Source organism: Convolutriloba macropyga, chromosome 8 (genome assembly GCF_964194025.1).
Source record: "Convolutriloba macropyga chromosome 8, txConMacr16.3, whole genome shotgun sequence".
Classification (NCBI taxonomy): domain Eukaryota; kingdom Metazoa; phylum Xenacoelomorpha; order Acoela; family Convolutidae; genus Convolutriloba; species Convolutriloba macropyga.
The window spans coordinates 52,514,694-52,538,253 of record NC_134475.1 but is presented as its reverse complement, the minus strand read 5'-3'; the positions used below and the strand labels follow the sequence as shown (position 1 = coordinate 52,538,253).

General features: G+C 33.6%; 2 protein-coding genes across 2 annotated transcripts in view; both read right to left on the bottom strand.

The window, feature by feature from the left end:
* LOC142344179 (uncharacterized) overlaps positions 1-23,554 on the bottom strand; it is a 48,723-nt gene extending 25,169 nt beyond the window's left edge. The window contains exons 1-3 of the mRNA XM_075395713.1: positions 23,050-23,554; positions 7,137-7,361; positions 6,492-6,721 (exon numbers count right to left, since the gene is read on the bottom strand). Of these exons, the coding sequence (XP_075251828.1) occupies positions 6,492-6,721; positions 7,137-7,361; positions 23,050-23,245 (651 nt within the window). The 5' untranslated portion in view covers positions 23,246-23,554. The remainder of the gene's footprint in view (positions 1-6,491; positions 6,722-7,136; positions 7,362-23,049) is intronic.
* The window catches only part of LOC142345107 (uncharacterized), a 151,586-nt gene that overhangs the window by 107,963 nt on the left and 20,063 nt on the right, over positions 1-23,560 (bottom strand). The window lies entirely within an intron of this gene.

The following is a 23,560-nucleotide window of genomic DNA, read 5'->3' as shown; positions in this document are numbered from 1 at the left end:
TGATTGAGTTGTCATCAACTCGTTTTCGGATGAAATGATATATTGTGTCGATGTGTTTGGATCGTTTGTGAAGCACCGGGTTCGTTGCAAGCTTTATGCAACTCTGGTTGTTCTCTCCAATGGTTGTGGGCTCAAACTGTTCGTACCCCAGTTCTCTAAGAAGACCACGCAAGAAGATGGCTTCTTGCACCGCGGCAGCTAAACCCTGGTATTCTGCCTCACAAGATGAGAGTGACACTGTCGGTTGCTTCTTGACTTGCCAACTGGCAGATCCCCCACTGTCTCCCAGCTTGAAATAGTATCCTGTGGTCGATCGTCTATCATTTACATCTCCACTCCAGTCTGCATCTGTTTCTCCAACTAGAGTGCGGTTGCTGGTTGATGGGAAAAAGAGTCTAAGAGATTTAGTATGTTGTAGGTATCTCAACACGCGCTTGCCACCATTGAAATGCTCAACAGTTGGTTCATTCATGAAGCGTGATAAGACATTTGTGATCCACATGATATCTGGTCTAGTTTGCTTAGCTAGGTAAAGTAATGAACCTACTAGACTTCTAAACTCATGTGAATCTACTCTTACTGAATCTTCCTGAGCTACTTCAAGTTTTAGGTTATTTTCTGCTGGCGTTTTGCTTGGTTTGCAGTTTTGCATATTGAACTGTTCTAAAATGTTTTGAGTGCACTTTTCTCGATCTAAAAATATTCCTTTTTCTGTTTTAAGAATTCGCATTCCGAGAAACCATTCAAGATCTCCTCTGTCGTCCATTTTAAACTTTGATTCTAGTGAATTTTGTCAATTTGTTGATCTCGGTTTGACTATTTCCTGCTATGACTAAGTCATCAACCCAGGTTAGAACATACAGTTTGTCATTTTCTTTGTTTTTTTAGAAAAAGACAGTAATCGTGTTTACTTCTCTCAAAACCTTGCTGAATTAGAAAATTTGAAAGCTCCTGATAACAATTTTTGGCTGCTTGCTTCAGTCCATATATTGATTTTTTAAGCTTACAAACTAACTTGTTGCCATTGCTGTCTAACTTTTCAAAACCTTTTGGTTGCTCTAGATAGACTTGTTCGTCTATTTTAGGACGCAAATAAGCTGCTTTTACATCCATTTGTTTTAAAAAGAAGTTTTCAATAGCTGATAAAGCTAGTAGAATTTAAAGGTTTCAGGTTTGCTTGTGGGAGCAAAAGTATCGGAATATTCAATTCCCTCAATTTGTTTAAAACCTTTTGCTACATAACGAGCTTTAAACTTATCGATATTTCCGTTTGAATCGTGTTTAATTTTGTACACCCATCGGCCAGGAATAATATTTTGTCCTTTTTCTTTTGGAACTAAGTCCCAAGTTTCTGTTTCATTTAAACTTTCTATCTCTGTTTTCATTGCTTCAAGCCATTTGTCTTTTTGTTCAGAATTAATAGCGTTTTCAAAGTTTTCAGGCTCGATGAAGTTTTTTGTTAATGTGCTTTGAACAGCATGAGAATAGCTTTTACCAAGACTTTCCGGAGGCGCTCTAGACCTATCACTTCGCTTAAGTTCTCTATCTTGAGCTGCTTCCTTTCTCAATCTTTTCATTTCATCGTACTCTGACCAAAGTTGGAAGGTCTTTTGGTCTCCTGAAGGAATTGCTATTTGACCTAGCTTACCTATCATTTGCAGTCTTGAGGGTGGTTTTACTTTTTTCTGTTGCAATTTTTTGACAGGTACTGGAATTTTTGAAGGCTTTCTTTCTATGTTTTTCACTGCGACATTTGGATTAAATTTTACATTAATTTTGGATTTTGGTTTGACGCTGGGACTTGGTTTTTCCTCTTTAATTTCTTGATCAAATTCAGTTTTTGTGTTGTTTTCACTTTCTTGAACGCTCTCTGTTTCAGTTAAATCAACCTCTGAACTTAACTCACTTGAGGTGCTTGTATCCTGAAGTTCTTCTCTTACTTCGTCTAAGTCCAGATATATAAAGCTGTCTTCTATATCTTTGGTTTCATTATGAAAACCTGGTAGATTGTTTTCATTGAACTTAACATTTCTAGAAGTGAAAATTTGCCTAGTTCTTATGTTTTGCAACAAATAAGCTGTTGTGTTATCAGAGTAACCAATGAACAGGCACTTCGTTGCTTTTGGATCAAACTTTGATTTCTTACTGGCATCACGGTTTTTTGAATAGGCTACACAACCAAACACTTTTAGATGGTCGCTTCTTGGTTTTCTACCGAAAAATTTTTCGAAGGCTGATTTTGTATTTTTGTCTTTGACAACTAAATTTCTAGCATAACATGATGTATCTACAGCTCGAACCCAATAGCTTTTTGGCAATTTTGAATCTATTAGAAGGCATCTTGCAGCCTCTACTACTGTTCTATTAAAACGTTCTGCAACACCATTTTGCTCAGGTGTTTCAGGAAATGTGAACTCACGAGCTATTTCTTTGCTTATGCAAAATTTTTTAAAGGCTTTGTTTTTGTATTCTGTTCCATTATCAGTTCTCAAAATTTTTGGTCGGCCATATTGTGCAACATACTCTTTGAAAGTTTGCAATGCCTGCGTTTTGTATTTCATAAATTTTACTTTTACGTAGCCACTGAATTCGTCTATGAAACTAATTGCATATCTGTTGCCACCTATACTTGATGGACTAACTGGTCCAATAACGTCAGAGTAAACTCTTTCTAGTTTTTGAGTTGCTTTGTTATCGCTCACTTTTGGAACACGCTTTTTCGAAATTTTTCCCAGAGCACAAGTTTCACAAAAATCTGAAGCTTGGGAAGCTTCGTCTGTTGTATTTGCTACATCTCTAAAGTTCAAATGTCCAAGTCTTTTGTGCCAGAGTTTTGCTTGACACGTGCCCCCACTTAAGTTTGAAAAGTGGTGCTTATTTTTTTTTCTGTATGGTAAGAAGAACAATTTGCCTCTTCTTATCAGTCTGAAGCTTTCTTGGCTTCTGAGTTTTAGAACTGACTGAGCTTTTGTGTGAAATAATTCGTGTTGCTTTTGAACTAAACATGAAACTGAAATTAAGTTTGTTTTGTACTCTGGTACATGCAGAACGTTTTCAAAAGTCAACTTATGTAGCACACCTTTAGTGTCTCGTGCTTCTACATCTACATCTCCTATTCCTTCTACTTTTGTTTTCCCTCCATCTGGATTGTTAACTGTGGTTTCTAGTTTTTGGTAATTTTTAAACCAAGTTTTATCTATCATCATGTGATCAGTACTGCCTGAATCTACTACTAAATCAGTTTTTGAAACTTCAAATGAGCTGTCAGCGCTTAAACTAAACGCTAAGCCTTTATGAGGACTTTTTTGTTGATGTTTACATGCACTTGCTAGGTGGCCTTTAGCCTTGCATATACTACATACAGCGTTGTCTTTTTTGTAACAACTAGCTGCTAAATGTCCAAGTTTGTTACATACAAAACACAATCTAGGGCCTTTGGAACTACTAGGCTTAGAAAAAGCTTCCTAGGATGTGATTTGAATGAAGAGTGTATACCAATTTGATGAGAAGCATTCTTTGCGGACATGGCAACGTGCTGATCCTCCTCCACATCATTTCTCTGTCTGCGGCTCTCCTCAAAGTTGGTGAGACGCTTCCTCAGTTCCACAAAGTTCTCTGCAGGATTGAAGCTCTCCTGCACCACAAAATGCTCGTATCGTTGTGGAAGTCCGTTCAATACCATTGCATTAAACAGCGTCTCAGAAAGCTCCTCACCAGCATGATGCAATTGGGTGACCAGTTTTTGCGCTCTGATGAAGTACTGGTGGATGGCTTTGTCCTCTCGAAGCGGTAGTCTGGCCAAATGCCTCATCAGACTGATGACTGTGGTTGTCTCGTCGCTTCTGAAGCGTTGCTGGAGAAGTTGCCACGCTTTCTGGCCATCTCCGAGTCCCTTGCTGTTCACACAGTCTTGTCGGATGAGCATGAGGCTGCTGGCGTCTAGCGTCATTGCCAGGTAGCACCAAATCTGATTTTTGCGGCTCTCATCTTCCTGTAGAGCTGTAGCTCTAGCTTGAGTCTGTGCCTCGTGTCTTCGCGTTTGTGCATCATTGGCATCTTCCCTCAGTGGTGCTGGCCTGTCAGGTAGCTCAACTGTGTCTGTGAGCGTTTCGAAGAGCCCCTTGGTTTGTGCAAAGGCAGAGAAACGAGTGCTCCATGTTGGATAGTCCTCAGCCAACCCGCTAAACTTCATCCACTTCAAATTATTGTTTGATGGTTCCATTATGAAGTTTAAACTTCAACTTTTCTTTCAGAATTTCAGATTTAGCTTTTATTTACGAGGGAAATTTCAAATTTTTATCTTAAAACTCTCGTCAATCTAGAAGAGCTAAAACTGCCAACACTGACACTTCAATTTCAACCAAAACTCTATTAGCGTATCAACGGTCTGATGGCTGGGCCCATAACCTGTTAGCAGGATTACGAACACTGTAGCGCAACAACCCCGATGAGGCGGGACGAGTTTTGGCACGTTAGAGATTGAAGCTGTTAAAGCTCAAAAGATATTTGAGAGAATAAGAATTAATTATAGGAGATTCAAAAGAGAAAAAAATTGTGAAGATTTTAGCAAAAATCAGCTGTATATATAGTCTAAAAGATAAATATAACATTTACAGTGTACATTTGTTAAAAGGTTAACGTATCAAAAATCAGGCAATTTTGTGGCGTATGAGTGGGCGTCATTTCTTTATTACATACAAAATTAACTTCACTTGAGATCGTTCACAAAGTTGCATTTCCTATTCAATATTAGTAGATAAATATCAATATTTGACAAACATACAGATCTCAACTGATTTACATTCATTTTCTAAATTGTGAGCTGCAGTTGTCGTTATAAATCTGGTAAGTTTGTTTTCTTTCTGAGTTTATCAACATAAGTTAAGTTTCTAAGCTCTAAGATATTTTCTAAGTTCTTTTCTGTGCTCCAATAACTTAAAACGTCTTACACTAGGAAGATGATCTACCTGTCAACTTTTTCTGGCATACTTTTCGCTGAAAGCACTAAATGTGCAAAAACATGAACAAAAAAGCATTAAAATCATACACTGTTTCGAGCTTGTCCATTCCAATCTTACCAACGTAATTTAAATCAGCTAAATTTTCAGTGTCAAAATTTTTGAAGTAATTGAACCAGAAAACAAAAGGGCACGCTGTTCTCACAATTAAATATAAACTTAATTGAAAACAAATATCGTTGAAATACAAAAGCATTTTTATAAACTTTTTTTTGACGTTTAACCCACGTCATTGGAGCCAAAAAATGCAGAACAGTGGCTGCGGCAATTCCTTTCAGCAAAAAAAACCAGTTATTACCTTGATTTAAAAACTTTTTAAAATGAAACTCCGTATAAAATTTCCAGAAAAATTTTTATGCTCCAGACACTGCGCCTGGCCGCTAGCCAAACTTCTACCAGGTAGTCTGGGGTGCAAAAATCTGCGTGCATCTTTAGCACCAATTATTAAAGTTACGAAAGCAGAAATGGAAAGGCGCATTTTTAATGATTGTCTGTGAATATGGTCACATTAAAAAGTTATTCGAAAAAGCCCAAACCTCAAATCTTGCGAGGTTATTAGGATGTGAACAGTGACATGATGTAAATTTTCACGCATTTTTTTGGCTCGTAAACTTTCAAACGTTTCTATTTTTTGTTTATATTTTCATAACGTTGAACTCAATTTATTTTTAAAAATAGAAGTCTATTATTGAAGTCTGCGTTTTTAATTCGAAAATTTGATGTCCCAAAATTGTGTTTTGAGGTATTATTAATAAAATGATAAGCAAATGTTTCGAAGGGAAACTGCTAAGGAAGTGTTATTTTGCTTCTGTTCCAGTAGTCTATGGCTCCGTCAAAAACATTTTATCTGAATTTTAGCATAGATGTTTTTGCAGAAATTTAGATTATTTGTCAGAAATTGGAAAATAATCTATATATTTTTGTGTGAACTGAATAATTCGTTTTTAAAGAAACGCTTCTAACTATATTTTTTGGGGGCTAAACTAAAATTTGAGGGGCTTTTGCCTGTAATTAACCTAACCCATTCCAATATTATTCGCGATTTCAGCTGGAGCATCATTGTTATATTGTTGTTATCATTGTTGTATTCATTGTTATTGGCATATTAAATAAGCATTACTTGTAGACAACAGAACTACTAAAAATTTTAATAACGCCATCCAACCCAGTGATGGCAAACCGGAATAATTTAATTGCTTTAAAGCTTGTTCCAAGATTTTGAAAAGTTGATAATGAGGTATTCTAATGCAAAGATGTCAAAAAGAAATTGAAAATAGGTCGAAATACATGTTTTCATCAATCTGTTACGTCATCATTCGCAAGAAAAACAAAAGTTTTCTTGTTACCAAATGTGATAAAAACACGATATCACATATCCTCAACACACGAGCATCTTTCGCAAAGGAGGTTAACTAATTAATTAATTATTGTTGTTATTAATACTTCACCCAATAATTGCGGACAATACAAAACCTGGAATGTGTTGGTCAACCCCGGATTGCTAGTAAGATCTCCAACACCAGCCCAGGTTGCCACGAAACCATAGACTGTTGAGAAAATCGGGTCCCCAATCAATTCACTGATCTCGTTTCTGTCAGTCGAGGTCAAGTTTCGGAACATTACACCATAGTTGGGACTAAATGAAGATTGACGTCTGTGTCTTGAGGCAGAAGATGCAGTAGGGAATGTGTAGCCCATCAAACCTAAGTGAGCTGTGTTTATAGTAAAAATATTTCAGCCAATGTTCATAAATCAATATTGACAAAGGCGTGATCAAAGTGACCCCATATTTGATTAAATTTACCCGGACTTTATATATTATCAGAAAACATCAATTTTATATTCAAAAATTTCCCGAAAATGTCTCAACCTTCATCAAAAAAGAATTTGCAAACTTGTTTTCGAAGTTCTCTAAAGTTATATAAGCTACACTCCTCGAAAAGACGACTTCGAAACTGTTATGTAATGGAAATTCTAACCTTTGATATAAGTTTAGAAACTATAAAATCATATTACAACTATCAAAACATATAAAATGGTCTCTTGGCTTCTCGAAGATTGCTCTCAACACGCTTTTTAAGAGATATTCAACATTTGTTTGATCAGTTTGTATTATACCTCCCGCGATGATGAGGCATTCGGGATTTTCGAAGTCTGAGGGTTCGTTTGGAAGCTCACTATCAGGACCACAATTGAACCCCAATACTCCGTTGTTGGAGAATGTCACGTTCACAATTTCTGTCCCTAGCAGAACCGGCTTCTGAGAGACTGGAAGAGCTTCAGATGTGGCATCTTTTTGGGCGTCGACAATCGTGTCACCAGCTCCAGAGCCATACGATAAGCCTTAAAAGTTCTAAAAGTTAACCAAGATTGACTTCATAAATCAAAACACCAGAAAATTAGGACTCCCTCTTATTCTGACTTTAAAATTTATTGTCATAGATTTCTACTATCAAGAATCTAAAGGGTCGTAATTTTGTCCTTTCCACTTTAAAATTTGCACCCTTATAATGACTAATAGTAGTTTTAATGACTCTTCCTGCCTATTATGGAGCTAAGAAACCGTTATAGTTCAAAAAACATAGTTAGTTTGTCAACACAAGCTCGTGAAAACAATTAAATTGTTCACGAGTGCGAGTGGAAGGGAGTTAGATAATTATCAATTAAAAATTTTGAAAAAGATGGACAGACATCATTTCGAAACAAAATACTGATAGTTGACGAAACCAAAAGTTTCAACATGATAAACGTGCGTTTTGTTCCAATATAAATTGTATAAGTTCAATGAAAATGTTTTATTCATTTTAGCTAAGAGTTGTTAGCTAAACAGGCAGTTCTTTCATTTTTGTTCGGACCCAAAAAATGGGGCGTGGATCCATATGCTCGTCTGCTTTTGTTTAGCCAATTTTGGCTGATCGATATATTTGACGTAGAAAGAGTTGGAAAAGGACATCTGGAGGCCTGTTGAGTGTAAAAAATTTTAAATTAATTCGAGGATTTCTTAATTTGCGTCTTATTTTTGGAGTTAATGATGTAACAATTTTTGAGAACATTCAGCTGATTTTCTCTGTTTTGATTATATTTTCAGTATTATTGGTTTAACATTTCTTTTGTTGTCAAATGGTACAATTAAAAACTATCATTGTTTTTCTCACGCCTTAATAGGAAGAAGAAACCAGTCAAAAAAATTCATCAAATTTTTTGCTAACAGGACTTATTTTCCAATTGCTCAGAGTTTCTATGAAAAACAGGAACCAGAGTAATATTTTCTGCCCATTTTGTCCACATTTTTCAAAAAAAGGACTCCTTGGGTCTTATTTGTAAAATGCACAGATAACCTTTTGTACTTCTGTCCCGAAAAGTTTCTGATTTTCTCTGTTTTGATTATATATTCAGTAATTTTTGTTTAAATTTTCTTTTGTTGTCAAATGGACCAATAAAAAAATCATTGTATTTCTGACGCCTTTATAGGAAGAAGAAGACAGTCAAAACAATTCATCAAACTTTTCACTAACAGGACTTATTTTCCAATTGTTCAGAGTTTCTATGAAAAACAGGAGCCAGAGTAATATTTTCTGCGCATTTTGTCCACATTTTTTAAAAGCAAGGACTCCTTGGGTCTTATTTCTAAACTGCACAGATGACCTTTTGTACTTCTGTCCCGAAGAGTTTCCGATTTTCTCTGTTTTGATTATATTTTCAGTAATTTTTGTTTAAATTTTCTTTTGTTGTCAATCGGTACAATTAAAACGATCATTGTATTTCTGACGTCTTTATAGGAAGAAGAAGACAGTCAAAAAATGCATCAAATTTTTTGATAACAGGACTTTTTTTCCGATTGTTCAGAGCATCTATAAAAAACAGGAACCAGAGTAATATTTTCTGCCCATTTTGTCCACATTTTTCAAAAGCAAGGACTCCTTGGGTCTTATTTCTAAACTGCAAAGATGACCTTTTGTACTTCTGTCCCGAAGAGTTTCTGATTTTCTCTGTTTTGGTTATATTTTCAGTAATTTTTGTTAAAATTTTCTTTTGTTGTCAAATGGTCCAATAAAAAAAACATTGTATTTCTGACTCCTTTATAGGAAAAAAAAGACAGTCAAAAAATGCATCAAATTTTTTGATAACAGAACTTTTTTTCCGATTGTTCAGAGCTTCTATGAAAAACAGGAACCAGAGTAACATTTTCTGCCCATTTTGTCCACATTTTTCAAAAGCAAGGACTCCTGGGGTCTTATTTCTAAACTGCACAGATGACCTTTTCTACTTCTGTCCCAAAGAGTTTATGATTTTCTCTGTTTTGATTATATTTTCAGTAATTTTTGTTTAAATTTTTTTTGTTGTCAAATGGTCCAATAAAAAAATCATTGTATTTCTGACTCTTTTATAGGAAAAAGAAGACAGTCAAAAAATGCATCAAATTTTTTGATAGCAGGACTTTTTTTCTCGATTGTTCAGAGCTTCTATGAAAAACAGGAACAAGAGAAATATTTTCTGCCCATTTTGTCATTATTTTTCAAAAGCAAGGACTCCTTGGGTCTTATTTCTAAACTGCACAGATGACTTTTTGTACTTTTGTCCCGAAGAGTTTCTGATTTTCTCTGTTTTAATTATATTTTCAGTAATTTTTGTTTAAATTTTCTTTTGTTGTCAATCGGTACAATTAAAACGCTCATTGTTTTTCTGACGCCTTTATAGGAAGAAGAAGCCAGTCAAAAAAATTCATCAAATTTTTTGCTAACAGGACTTATTTTCCAATTGCTCAGAGTTTCTATGAAAAACAGGAACCAGAGTAATATTTTCTGCCCAAATTGTCCACATTTATCAAAAAAAGGACTCCTTGGGTCTTATTTGTAAACTGCACCGATAACCTTTTGTACTTCTGTCCCGAAAAGTTTCTGATTTTCTCTGTTTTGATTATATATTCAGTAATTTTTGTTTAAATTTTCTTTTGTTGTCTAATGGTCCAATAAAAAAATCATTGTATTTCTGACTCCTTTATAGGAAAAAGAAGACAGTCAAAAAATGCATCAAATTTTTTGATAACAGGACTTTTTTTCCAATTTTTCAGAGCTTCTATGAAAAACAGGAACCAGAGTAATATTTTCTGCCCATTTTGTCCACATTTTTCAAAAGCAAGGACTCCATGGGTCTTATTTCTAAACTGCACAGATGACCTTATGTACCTCTGTCCCGAAGAGTTTCCGATTTTCTCTGTTTTAATTATGTTTTCAGTAATTTTTGTTTAAATTTTCTTTTGTTATCAATCGGTACAATTAAAACGATCATTGTATTTCTGACGCCTTTATAGGAAGAAGAAGACAGTCAAAAAAACTTTTCGCTAACAGGACTTATTTTCCAATTGCTCAGAGTTTCTATGAAAAACAGGAGCCAGAGTAATATTTTCTGCCCATTTTGTCCACATTTTTAAAAAGCAAAGACTCCTTGGGTCTTATTTGTAAACTGCGCAGATGACCTTTTGTGATTCTGTCTCGAAGAGTTTCCGATTTGCTCTGTTTTAATTCTATTTTCAGTAATTTCTGTTTTATTTTTCTTTTGTTGTTAAATGGTCCAATAAAAATATCATTGTATTTCTGACACCTTTATAGGAAGAAGAAGACAGTAAAAAAAATCATCAAATTTTTTGCTAGCAGGACTTTTTTTCTAATTGCTCAGAGTTTCTATGAAAAAAAAGGAACCAGAGTAATATTTTCTGCCCATTTTGTCCACATTTTTCAAAAGCAAGGACTCCTTGGGTCTTATTTGCAAACTGCACAGAGGACCTTTTGTACTTCTGTCACGAAGAGTTTCTGATTTTCTCTGTTTCGATTATATTTTCAGTAATTTTTGTTTAAATTTTCTTTTGTTGTCAAATGGTCCAATAAAAAAATCATTGTATTTCTGACGTCTTTATAGGAAGAAGAAGACAGTCAAAAAATGCATCAAATTTTTTGCTAACAGGACTTATTTTCCGATTGTTCAGAGCTTCTATGAAAAACAGGAACCAGAGTTTTTTTTTTCTGCCCATTTTGTCCACATTTTTCAAAAGCAAGGACTCCTTGGGTCTTATTTGTAAACTGCACAGATGACCTTTTGTACTTCTGTCCCGAAGAGTTTCTGATTTTCTCTGTTTTGATTATATATTCAGTATTTTTTGTTTAAATTTTTTTTTGTTGTCAAATGATCCAATAAAAAAATCATTGTATTTCTGACGCCTTTATAGGAAGAAGAAGACAGTCAAAACAATTCATCAAACTTTTCACTAACAGGACTTATTTTCCAATTGTTCAGAGTTTCTATGAAAAACAGGAGCCAGAGTAATATTTTCTGCCCATTTTGTCCACATTTTTTAAAAGCAAGGACTCCTTGGGTCTTATTTGCAAACTGCACAGAGGACCTTTTGTACTTCTGTCACGAAGAGTTTCTGATTTTCTCTGTTTCGATTATATTTTCAGTAATTTTTGTTTAAATTTTCTTTTGTTGTCAAATGGTCCAATAAAAAAATCATTGTATTTCTGACGTCTTTATAGGAAGAAGAAGACAGTCAAAAAATGCATCAAATTTTTTGCTAACAGGACTTATTTTCCGATTGTTCAGAGCTTCTATGAAAAACAGGAACCAGAGTTTTTTTTTTCTGCCCATTTTGTCCACATTTTTCAAAAGCAAGGACTCCTTGGGTCTTATTTGTAAACTGCACAGATGACCTTTTGTACTTCTGTCCCGAAGAGTTTCTGATTTTCTCTGTTTTGATTATATATTCAGTATTTTTTGTTTAAATTTTTTTTTGTTGTCAAATGATCCAATAAAAAAATCATTGTATTTCTGACGCCTTTATAGGAAGAAGAAGACAGTCAAAACAATTCATCAAACTTTTCACTAACAGGACTTATTTTCCAATTGTTCAGAGTTTCTATGAAAAACAGGAGCCAGAGTAATATTTTCTGCCCATTTTGTCCACATTTTTTAAAAGCAAGGACTCCTTGGGTCTTATTTCTAAACTGCACAGATGACCTTTTGTACTTCTGTCCCGAAGAGTTTCCGATTTTCTCTGTTTTGATTATATTTTCAGTAATTTTTGTTTAAATTTTCTTTTGTTGTCAATCGGTACAATTAAAACGATCATTGTATTTCTGACGTCTTTATAGGAAGAAGAAGACAGTCAAAAAATGCATCAAATTTTTTGCTAACAGGACTTATTTTCCGATTGTTCAGAGCTTCTATGAAAAACAGGAACCAGAGTATTATTTTCTGCCCATTTTGTCCACATTTTTCAAAAGCAAGGACTCCTTGGGTCTTATTTGTAAACTGCACAGATGACCTTTTGTACTTTTGTCCCGAAGAGGTTCTGATTTTCTCTGTTTTGATTATATATTCAGTAATTTTTGTTTAAATTTAATTTTGTTGTCAAATGGTCCAATAAAAAAATCCTTGTATTTCTGACGCCTTTATAGGAAGAAGAAGACAGTCAAAAAATGCATCAAATTTTTTGCTAACAGGACTTATTTTCCAATTGTTCAGAGCTTCTATGAAAAACAGGAACCAGAGTATTATTTTCTGCCCATTTTGTCCACATTTTTCAAAAGCAAGGACTCCTTGGGTCTTATTTGTAAATTGCACAGATGACCTTTTTGTACTTCTGTCCCGAAGAGTTTCTGATTTTCTCTGTTTTGATTATATTTTCAGTAATTTTTGTTTAAATTTTCCTTTGTTGTCAAATGGTCCAAAAAAAAATCATTGTATTTCTGACGCCTTTATGGGAAGAAGAAGACAGTCAAAAAATGCATCAAATTTTTTGCTAACAGGACTTATTTTCCAATTGTTCAGAGCTTCTATGAAAAACAGGAACCAGAGTAATATTTTCTGCCCATTTTGTCCACATTTATCAAAAGCAAGTACCCCTTGGGTCTTATTTGTAAACTGCACAGATGACCTTTTGTACGTCTGTCCCGAAGAGGTTCTGATTTTCTCTGTTTTGATTATATATTCAGTAATTTTTGTTTAAATTTAATTTTGTTGTCAAATGGTCCAATAAAAAAATCCTTGTATTTCTGACGCCTTTATAGGAAGAAGAAGACAGTCAAAAAATGCATCAAATTTTTTGCTAACAGGACTTATTTTCCAATTGTTCAGAGCTTCTATGAAAAACAGGAACCAGAGTATTATTTTCTGCCCATTTTGTCCACATTTATCAAAAGCAAGTACTCCTTGGGTCTTATTTGTAAACTGCACAGATGACCTTTTGTACGTCTGTCCCAAAAAGTTTCTGATTTTCTCTGTTTTGATTATATATTCAGTAATTTTTGTTTAAATTGTCTTTTGTTGTCAAATGGTCCAATAAAAAAATCATTGTATTTCTGACGCCTTTATAGGAAGAAGAAGACAGTCAAAAAATGCATCAAATTTTTTGCTAACGGGACTTATTTTCCAATTGTTCAGAGCTTCTATGAAAAACAGGAACCAGAGTAAAATTTTCTGCCCATTTTGTCCACATTTATCAAAAGCAAGTACCCCTTGGGTCTTATTTGTAAACTGCACAGATGACCTTTTGTACGTCTCTCCCGAAGAGTTTCCGATTTTCTCTGTTTTAATTATGTTTTCAGTAATTTTTGTTTAAATTTTCTTTTGTTATCAATCGGTACAATTAAAACGATCATTGTATTTCTGACGCCTTTATAGGAAGAAGAAGACAGTCAAAAAATGCATCAAATTTTTTGCTAACAGGACTTATTTTCCGATTGTTCAGAGCTTCTATGAAAAACAGGAACCAGAGTAATATTTTCTGCCCATTTTGTCCACATTTATCAAAAACAAGTACCCCTTGGGTCTTATTTGTCAACTGCACAGATGACCTTTAGTACGTCTGTCCCGAAGAGTTTCTGATTTTCTCTGTTTTGATTATATATTCAGTAATTTTTGTTTAAATTTAATTTTGTTGTCAAATGGTCCAATGAAAAAATCATTGTATTTCTGACGCCTTTATAGGAAGAAGAAGACAGTAAAAAAATGCATCAAATTTTTTGCTAACAGGACTTATTTTCCGATTGTTCAGAGCTTCTATGAAAAACAGGAACCAGAGTAATATTTTCTGCCCATTTTGTCAACATTTTTCAAAAGCAAGGACTCCTTGGGTATTATTTGTAAACTTCACCGATGACCTTTTGTACTTCTGTCCCGAAGAGTTTTTGATTTTCTCTGTTTTGATTATATTTTCAGTAATTTTTGTTTAAATTTTCTTTTGTTGTCAAATGGTCCAATAAAAAAACCATTGTATTTCTGACGCCTTTATAGGAAGAAGGAGACAGTCAAAAAATGCATCAAATTTTTTGCTAACAGGACTTATTTTCCGATTGTTCAGAGCTTCTATGAAAAACAGGAACCAGAGTTATTTTTTCTGCCCATTTTGTCCACATTTATCAAAAGCAAGTACTCCTTGGGTCTTATTTGTAAACTGCACAGATGACCTTTTGTACGTCTGTCCCAAAAAGTTTCTGATTTTCTCTGTATTGATTATATATTCAGTAATTTTTGTTTAAATTTTCTTTTGCTATCAAACGGTCCAATAAAAAATCATTGTAGTTCTGACGCCTTTATAGGAAGAAGACAGTCAAAAAATGCATCAAATTTTTTGCTAACAGGGCTAATTTTTCGATTGTTCAGAGCTTCTATGAAAAACAGGAACTAGATTAATATATTCTGCCCATTTTTCCACATTTTTCAAAAGCAAGGACTCCTTGGGTCTTATTTGTAATTTGCACAGATGACCTTTTGTACTTCTGTCCCGAAGAGTTTCTGATTTTCTTTGTTTTGATTATATATTCAATAATTTTTGTTTAAATTTTCTTTTGTTGTCAAATGGTCCAATAAAAAAATCATTCTATTTCTGACGCCTTTATAGGAAGAAGAAGACAGTCAAAAATTGCATCAGGTTTTTTGCTAACAGGACTTATTTTCCGATTGTTCAGAGCTTCTTTGAAAAACAGGAACCAGAGTAATATTTTCTGCCCATTTGGTCCATATTTATCAAAAGCAAGGCCTCCTTGGGTCTTATTTGTAAACTGCACAGATGACCTTTTGTACTTCTGTCCCGAAGAGTTTCTGATTTTCTCTGTTTTGATTATATATTCAGTATTTTTTGTTTAAATTTTCTTTTGTTGTCAAATGGTCCAATAAAAAAATCATTGTATTTCTGACGCCTTTATAGGAAGAAGAAGACAGTCAAAAATTGCATCAGGTTTTTTGCTAACAGGACTTATTTTCCGATTGTTCAGAGCTTCTATGAAAAACAGGAACCAGAGTAATATTTTCTGCCCGTTTGGTCCATATTTATCAAAAGCAAGGCCTCCTTGGGTCTTATTTGTAAACTGCACAGATGACCTTTTGTACTTCTGTCCCGAAGAGTTTCTGATTTTCTCTGTTTTGATTATATATTCAGTATTTTTTGTTTAAATTTTCTTTTGTTGTCAAATGGTCCAATAAAAAATCATTGTATTTCTGACGCCTTTATATGAAGAAGAAGACAGTCAAAAAATGCATCAAATTTTTTGCTAACAGGACTTATTTTCCGATTGTTCAGAGCTTCTATGAAAAACAGGAACCAGAGTTATATTTTCTGCCCATTTTGTCCACATTTATCAAAAGCAAGTACTCCTTGGGTCTTATTTGTAAACTGCACAGATGACCTTTTGTACGTCTGTCCCAAAAAGTTTCTGATTTTCTCTGTTTTGATTATATATTCAGTAATTTTTGTTTAAATTTTCTTTTGTTGTCAAATGGTCCAATAAAAAAATCATTGTATTTCTGACGCCTTTATAGGAAGAAGAAGACAGTCAAAAATTGCATCAGGTTTTTTGCTAACACGAATTATTTTCCGATTGTTCAGAGCTTCTATGAAAAACAGGAACCAGAGTAATATTTTCTGCCCATTTGGTCCATATTTATCAAAAGCAAGGCCTCCTTGGGTCTTATTTGTAAACTGCACAGATGACCTTTTGTACTTCTGTCCCGAAGAGTTTCTGATTTTCTCTGTTTTGATTATATATTCAGTATTTTTTGTTTAAATTTTCTTTTGTTGTCAAATGGTCCAATAAAAAATCATTGTATTTCTGACGCCTTTATATGAAGAAGAAGACAGTCAAAAAATGCATCAAATTTTTTGCTAACAGGACTTATTTTCCAATTGTTCAGAGCTTCTATGAAAAACAGGAACCAGAGTTATATTTTCTGCCCATTTTGTCCACATTTATCAAAAGCAAGTACTCCTTGGGTCTTATTTGTAAACTGCACAGATGACCTTTTGTACGTCTGTCCCAAAAAGTTTCTGATTTTCTCTGTTTTGATTATATATTCAGTAATTTTTGTTTAAATTTTCTTTTGCTATCAAACGGTCCAATAAAAAATCATTGTATTTCTGACGCCTTTATAGGAAGAAGACAGTCAAAAAATGCATCAAATTTTTTGCTAACAGGACTAATTTTTCGATTGTTCAGAGCTTCTATGAAAAACAGGAACTAGATTAATATATTCTGCCCATTTTTCCACATTTTTCGAAAGCAAGGACTCCTTGGGTCTTATTTGTAATTTGCACAGATGACCTTTTGTACTTCTGTCCCGAAGAGTTTCTGATTTTCTTTGTTTTGATTATATATTCAATAATTTTTGTTTAAATTTTCTTTTGTTGTCAAATGGTCCAATAAAAAAATCATTGTATTTCTGACGCCTTTATAGGAAGAAGAAGACAGTCAAAAATTGCATCAGGTTTTTTGCTAACAGGACTTATTTTCCGATTGTTCAGAGCTTCTATGAAAAACAGGAACCAGAGTAATATTTTCTGCCCATTTGGTCCATATTTATCAAAAGCAAGGCCTCCTTGGGTCTTATTTGTAAACTGCACAGATGACCTTTTGTACTTCTGTCCCGAAGAGTTTCTGATTTTCTCTGTTTTGATTATATATTCAGTATTTTTTGTTTAAATTTTCTTTTGTTGTCAAATGGTCCAATAAAAAATCATTGTATTTCTGACGCCTTTATATGAAGAAGAAGACAGTCAAAAAATGCATCAAATTTTTTGCTAACAGGACTTATTTTCCGATTGTTCAAAGCTTCTATGAAAAACAGGAACCAGAGTAATATTTTCTGCCCATTTTGTCCACATTTTTCAATAGCAAGGCCTCCTTGGGTCTTATTTGTAAACTGCACAGATGACCTTTTGTACTTCTGTCCCGAAGAGTTTCTGATTTTCTCTGTTTTGATTATATTTTCAGTATTATTGGTTTAACATTTCTTTTGTTGTCAAATGGTACAATTAAAAACGATCATTGTATTTCTGACGCCTTTATAAGAAGAAGAAGACCTTTTGTACTTCTTCTGTCCCGAAGAGTTTCTGACGTTTTTTGTTTGCCGTACGGAACCAAGGCGGATGCTATCAATCAAAAACAACTCATTTGTTTTACATGTTATGGAATAAACGTTGAAAACGGCTAAGTTTTACTTGATATATGACAAAAGTAACTCCGATACTTCTGAAAACGTTCTCTGTCCAAATAATGTCAAACCGAGTGGAGAAAAATGTAAATCTCTTGCAGAGATTTTTCCCCGAAATGAAACATTGTCCACCAAACTTAATGACTTTTTGGTTATTATTTTATTCTGTTTGATTTTATCAGCTCGTGCCGTGAACTAATCCATAACAATACGTAACTTGGCAACATTTTTTAATTGCTTTTGCCGACGTTAGTGATATATTTTTTGAAGACCTTATTGGCAGGTTTTGAATTGTGTTTTCTCATAAAAACAACAATTTGACGCTCTAACGTTCCCCTCATTGAAGGCAGCAACAGTACGGTCTCATTTTAAATTTTGAGTTGCGGGCCAAAAATGGATGTTTTAAGCAAGTTTTGTATTATTGTAGAATAATTTTTGACTAAATTAAAGTGAAATCAGTTTCCATTAATTTTCAGTGAAATCGGTTCACTTGATTCTTTGCATTATACAATTGTTAGCAAGTGTCTTAGTAAAGCAACAACCATCAGAAAACTTTGTAATCATAGCAAATTTCTATCAAATTTTCAATTTACCGGCTATTTTTTAGGAACGATTGCTTAAAAATGTCGGATTTGCAATTATTTGATTAGGCGTTGAAATTCTTTGTTATTTGAAAATATTTGTTGTAAAAACTGACTAACATTAAAGAAAATTCACCAAAAATTTCTTTCATTATGTCAAAACTTTAGGACTTGTGTTGTCATTGAAGACCACTATTGCTTTTAAATCCATTTTTTTAAAAAGTTGGGCAGTTATAAGTTCAGTTAAGAGGAACTGGGAAAATTAATGGGCACAAATAAAATTTTCAAAGTAATAAATAAATAAGTTGTATCTTCTCGGGAGTTGTGAGCGGTTTTCCGTTTTTTGCACCACCTCTTCCCCAAGTTCAACAATTTATAGTTGGCTTTTTTGGAAACAGTGATTAAGAATAACCGCATCATATTCGACGCTGATTTTTGAAAATTGAAGCAAGTGTGTTAATTTAAGAGCGTTGAGTCTGAAACGCTTGGTTAGAACGAGATCAAGAAAACAAATCACTAAAAGATCTTTTTTCTTCGTGTTGGGGGACAAGTAAACAGAGCCGCCGATCTCCTAAATATTGGCGTAATTTTGTTCAAGTCGAAAATTTCCGACAAATTACAATGCAGAGCTTGCTACTAGACGTAACTGGGTCTAAATACCACATTTGCATATCTCCCACTTGATATTCTAAATGATAAGAGATAACATCTGTATAGCCTAACCCTACACTTATCACAGTTGGTTTTAACGTTTTATTAACTTGTGTATAGCATCTGCTTTTTGTTTTATTTGATTTATTTTACATCTTGTTAAAGTTATTACAAGATTTTTACTACCACTTCTATAATTTCCTTGGCTCATTTTGTATTTCTACTACGGAAGCAATCAGCTAACGCTCTCAGTCGCAGTTGTGCTCGGTTGAAGTAACGTGATTTTCAGTTTTAAACATCGATGTTTTTTAAATACTTTCATCATTTTCAATTTGACCTGTCCGTTTTCTACTGCAAAATTTAATTGACTGTAAGTTGATGATGAAATCTTGCTACAAGGAAAATCTTCCCGGGTTGAGGTTTGGTTAAAAAAATAATGTAAGATTAGCAATGAAAAAACTGTTTAACCACAAAGCGGTAAGTTTTGTAAGATTTGCGGTTTTAAGCAGTGATTTTTTTTATTTTCATCGCATTCTACGAATTTCCTTAAAGAAAAGAAAATCCACACGGGTTCGAACCTCTCACCTCGTACTTGTCGACAACTACTTAAAACTACTCCATCTGTCATTTACATCAAGGAAATTTATTGTGAATTTAAGATAAGCGTTGAATTTAGCGGTGAATATTTGTAAGATTTGTGATTATAGTGGTGAACATTTTTCACCGCATCTTGGAAGCGCTAAAATCATTTTAATTTCAAACCCGATTTTTTGTTCTGCCTGTACATATTAAAATAAGAACATTGTTACTTTCCTCTGATAGACATAAGAATAAGACGCAAATGGTAAGAGAGGCAATGTAAAGTTATATAACATGTAAATTTATAAAATCATTAACTTATTTAACTAAAAATTTGATCTTTCATTAGTAAAAAATGGCATATAATGAGAGTTTAGAATGTTTGCATAATTTTATATGTACATCATGAAGTTTTGAAATAAAAATTAAAATCTAATGCTCTCAATGTCATCTTTCATAACAGTTTCTTTTGGATCCTTCAAAAATAATTTCCAAAAACATTCTTTCTGTTCGCTTTTAAGGAAGCTTTCGATGTTGTTTTCCGTCTATTATTAGAAAGCAGACAATTATAAATTGTAATGGCTTGTGCAAAAAAGGAATCGGTAAAAATTGTATTGTTCTTTTTTCATGTCAAACGATATTTTTTTGAACTGTCATGTTGTTTTTTTCTCATGATAGAAAGAGGTTCAATTTTATATGCTGGCAGATCGTTGCTGAGTAAGCAAGGAAAATATTTTGAGCAATGATTTTTCATTAGAAAAGACACTGGTAGTATTTTGTTGCAAAATTTGAGATCTGTGAACCGATAGTAATTTCTCCTACTTAAATGATTTTTATTCACAAATTCAGCTGTTTTCAAAATTTGTGAGTAATGAGTTTTGCAACCCTATCCAATTTAAAGCGTAATAAGGTAAATGACTTCTTACTTTTGCATTAAATAATAAAATTTTCGTCTTTTTGGTAATCTTTTACTAAAAGTAATCGAAACTTTAATTTCACAAGCCATTCTCTGAAGAAATTTTTTCACTCCTCCATCAAAATTTAGTTTGCCCGTGAATAATTACGCCAAGATACTTCACACTATTTGGTTCTGCAGTTTTTTATTGTCGACATTCAAAACAGTATTTGTTAACATCTGCCTGGTGCTGAACTCACTATATTCTGTTTTTTTGTTTGTTCACCACTAACTGGGACTTTGCCAAAAAATGACATTTTTTGAGATGTTATGTTCAAATTTTGTTTTTGGCGATATTTCATTAGTGTCGGATTTAAAAAGAAAAGTCTCGTCTGCATACTGGACGTCAGTGTAATCTTTTTCTACAATCTTTGCTAAATTTTTCACCTAAATGTTAAATAATAGAGGCCCTAAAAAGTACCCTGTGGAACTCCTATTTTCAAATTTATTCAATCTGATTCAATTCCCTTTAGGACAACTCTTTCCGTTCTTTCACTCAAAAAATTCTCCTTTCAATTGGTATCATGTTCGTCATGAGCTATATTTTCAAGTCCTCGTAGTGGTAATTTGTGGTTTATAGAATCGAAAAGCTTTAAAAGATCTAAAAACGCAACTGTGACAATTTTTCTTGTTGAGCTCTAATCTTATTTGTTCTGTCGATTTCAGGATGGTATCAATTGTTGTTTGTTTTCTATAACCAAATTGATTAATAGACAATAATTGCTCTCCTTCTAGGAAAGTTGTGATTTGTGAACTGAGCGCTTCTCCAAAATTTTTTGACAAAGGAGAAGTGACAGAAATAGGTCTATAATTGAGTGGGTCCGCGGGTTTTCCTTTCTTGAAAAGTGGAGTGACACGATTTTTTTTAAGATCTTCTGGAAATTTTCCTTCTGTAATGAACTGATTAATGAGATAAAATAGTGGTTCCGCTTGCGTTGCTCTATCATCTTTTATTGCCCCGACTGGTATTTTTGAAGGACCTAATGCTTTGTTTGAATGCAACAAATTTATGAGCACATTTGTTTCCTTAGTTTTCATATATCGGAACTTGAAACACTTTATTGGATCATTTTGGAGGAATGTTGTTTGTCTGTTGCAAGTCAATGAACTCTCCTGGAGTAGAAAATCTGCAATTTAGAAGATTTGCATTTTCTATAGGTTTTGTTATCTTAACTGTTTAAGAAAGATTAAATTTCTCTTTGAGTCTTTATTTCATTACGAAGATCTTGAATGAAGTTCCATCTGGCTTTTTCTTTGTTTAATTGCTTAGAACATGAGAGAACTTGTTTTTCTTTTTGTTAAATTGTTTTTATTTCATCATGTTTAATTCTTAAAAATTGTTTTTTTTTGTTTCGCACAGAGCCATTTTTCTTGAAGAAAAAACTTTCGAATGAGTTTTCTAATATAACAGAATTCAATTAGAACTTGTGGTGCTAATGCTCTTCCAATAACTCTTTGAAATTCTAATAACATCATATCTCCTATCTCTGCACCGTAAAAGTGTCTCCAGGCTGAATTTTTGATGAAATTTTGGAACGCTATGGCTGAATAGTTTCTTTTTGTCAAAAAATTTTTTTTCGTTCATCCCAGATTTAAGAACTGTGATTGTTGCAAAATGATCAATTTTCAATATTGTATCCGCTACTATGCCTGTTTCGTAATCGTCTGTTATGATGTAATCAATAAGAGTTGAAGAAGAGTTACTCATTCTTGTAGTTGTATAAATATTCGATGGTTTAAGATCATATGGAGAATTAACAGAACGCAGAAGACTTCTGTCGTGCTTTGCAAAATATTTGAAGTTGTAGTCTTCAGCAAGTATGACAGATTTTCCTTCAGCCATAGCAAGATCAATTACCAGGACCCATTTTTCCAAAAACATCAAGGTTTTTTCGGGACAATATGATAAATTTAAAAAGCATTTCTTTTTTTCTATGCCCCACTCAACCCATAAACTTTCAAAATTTGTATCAAAATGTAGTTGAGATCATCGTGGAGACGAAGTTTTAAAAATTTCGGAATGTACATTATAATACCACCACCTTTTGTCTCTGTTGTTTGGATGCGATCTTTCCAAAAACAGTCAAAATTTTACTTATCTACATCTCAAAACTCTTCCGGATGATTTTGTGACAACCATGTTTCACTAAACGCATATATGCAGTTTTAACAAATGTCTTGATCGAGTTCGTTCAACAGCAGATGTTGTCCTGTTAAACTTCTGGCGTTTTGATGTAGAATTTTAATTCTAGAATCAAATAAATCTAACTCTTTCATCATAAGCCAAAATGGCAAAATTGATCCCGGCTTTATTTCGATATCGCCACTTTTTAGTAGAAGGTACCATATAACAAGCAAGAAAAAGGAAACGTTGAATTTGGATGTTAAGGCACATTGTTTGCTGTTACAGCTTCTTTTGAATGGAGGTATTCGAGATGCATAAGGAAAAACTGCAAAAAAATTTTCTAAAATACAATCGGAGAACATGAGTAGTACACATAGTATAACTATGAGTCGAATACCAGCCATTTCAAGCAAAATCTGATTATAAAGCAATACACGTTTCAAAAGAGCTATAAAAACAACAGAAACTGCAGCTAAAATTCATTTGTATAACATGTTTGTCTCCATGGTTTCTAAGTGTTAACTCTACTCACATATGCACTTTGATAATACTGCAATGATTGTAAACGAACAAGATTACAAGAAGTTTTTCTCTTATATTTATGAACAGAATAATTTGCCGAGATACGGTGGAAAAAGTTGAAGTTATGACATCACTAACCAGCATCGTCATTACCGAAGTTAAACGTCTGGCAAAAACTGTCTGGATCAAGAGAAATAACTATGTCAGCAGAACCTTCCTGGTCCAGCTCGAAAAGCCAGGAACCATTGCCGTCAAAGTTGCCATCCGTTAGCAAGTCAACAACGGCTGCAGTCCCGGAACCGTTAATTTCCCATTTTTGAACTGAAATAAGCATAACGGAGTATGGGCGAGGTCCAGTATCATTAGAACTTGTCGAAAAATATGAAACTTAGTTTTGAAGAAAAACAAGTATTTGAAAATGCTAAAAGGTTGAGAGAGAATGTAAATTGGGCCCATGATAATTATGATATGGATTGAGAACAAGCTCTGTGTTTACTTGACTAGAAAGATGAGATTTTGAGCAGCAAGAAAGAAGTTAAAATAAAGAGAGAAAGAGTTACAAGAGATCTGGCACTTGAGATTAGATATAATTGTTGCAATTAAAAGATTATGGTTTTATGGTTCGGATTCAGAAGTTGTCCATTTTCAG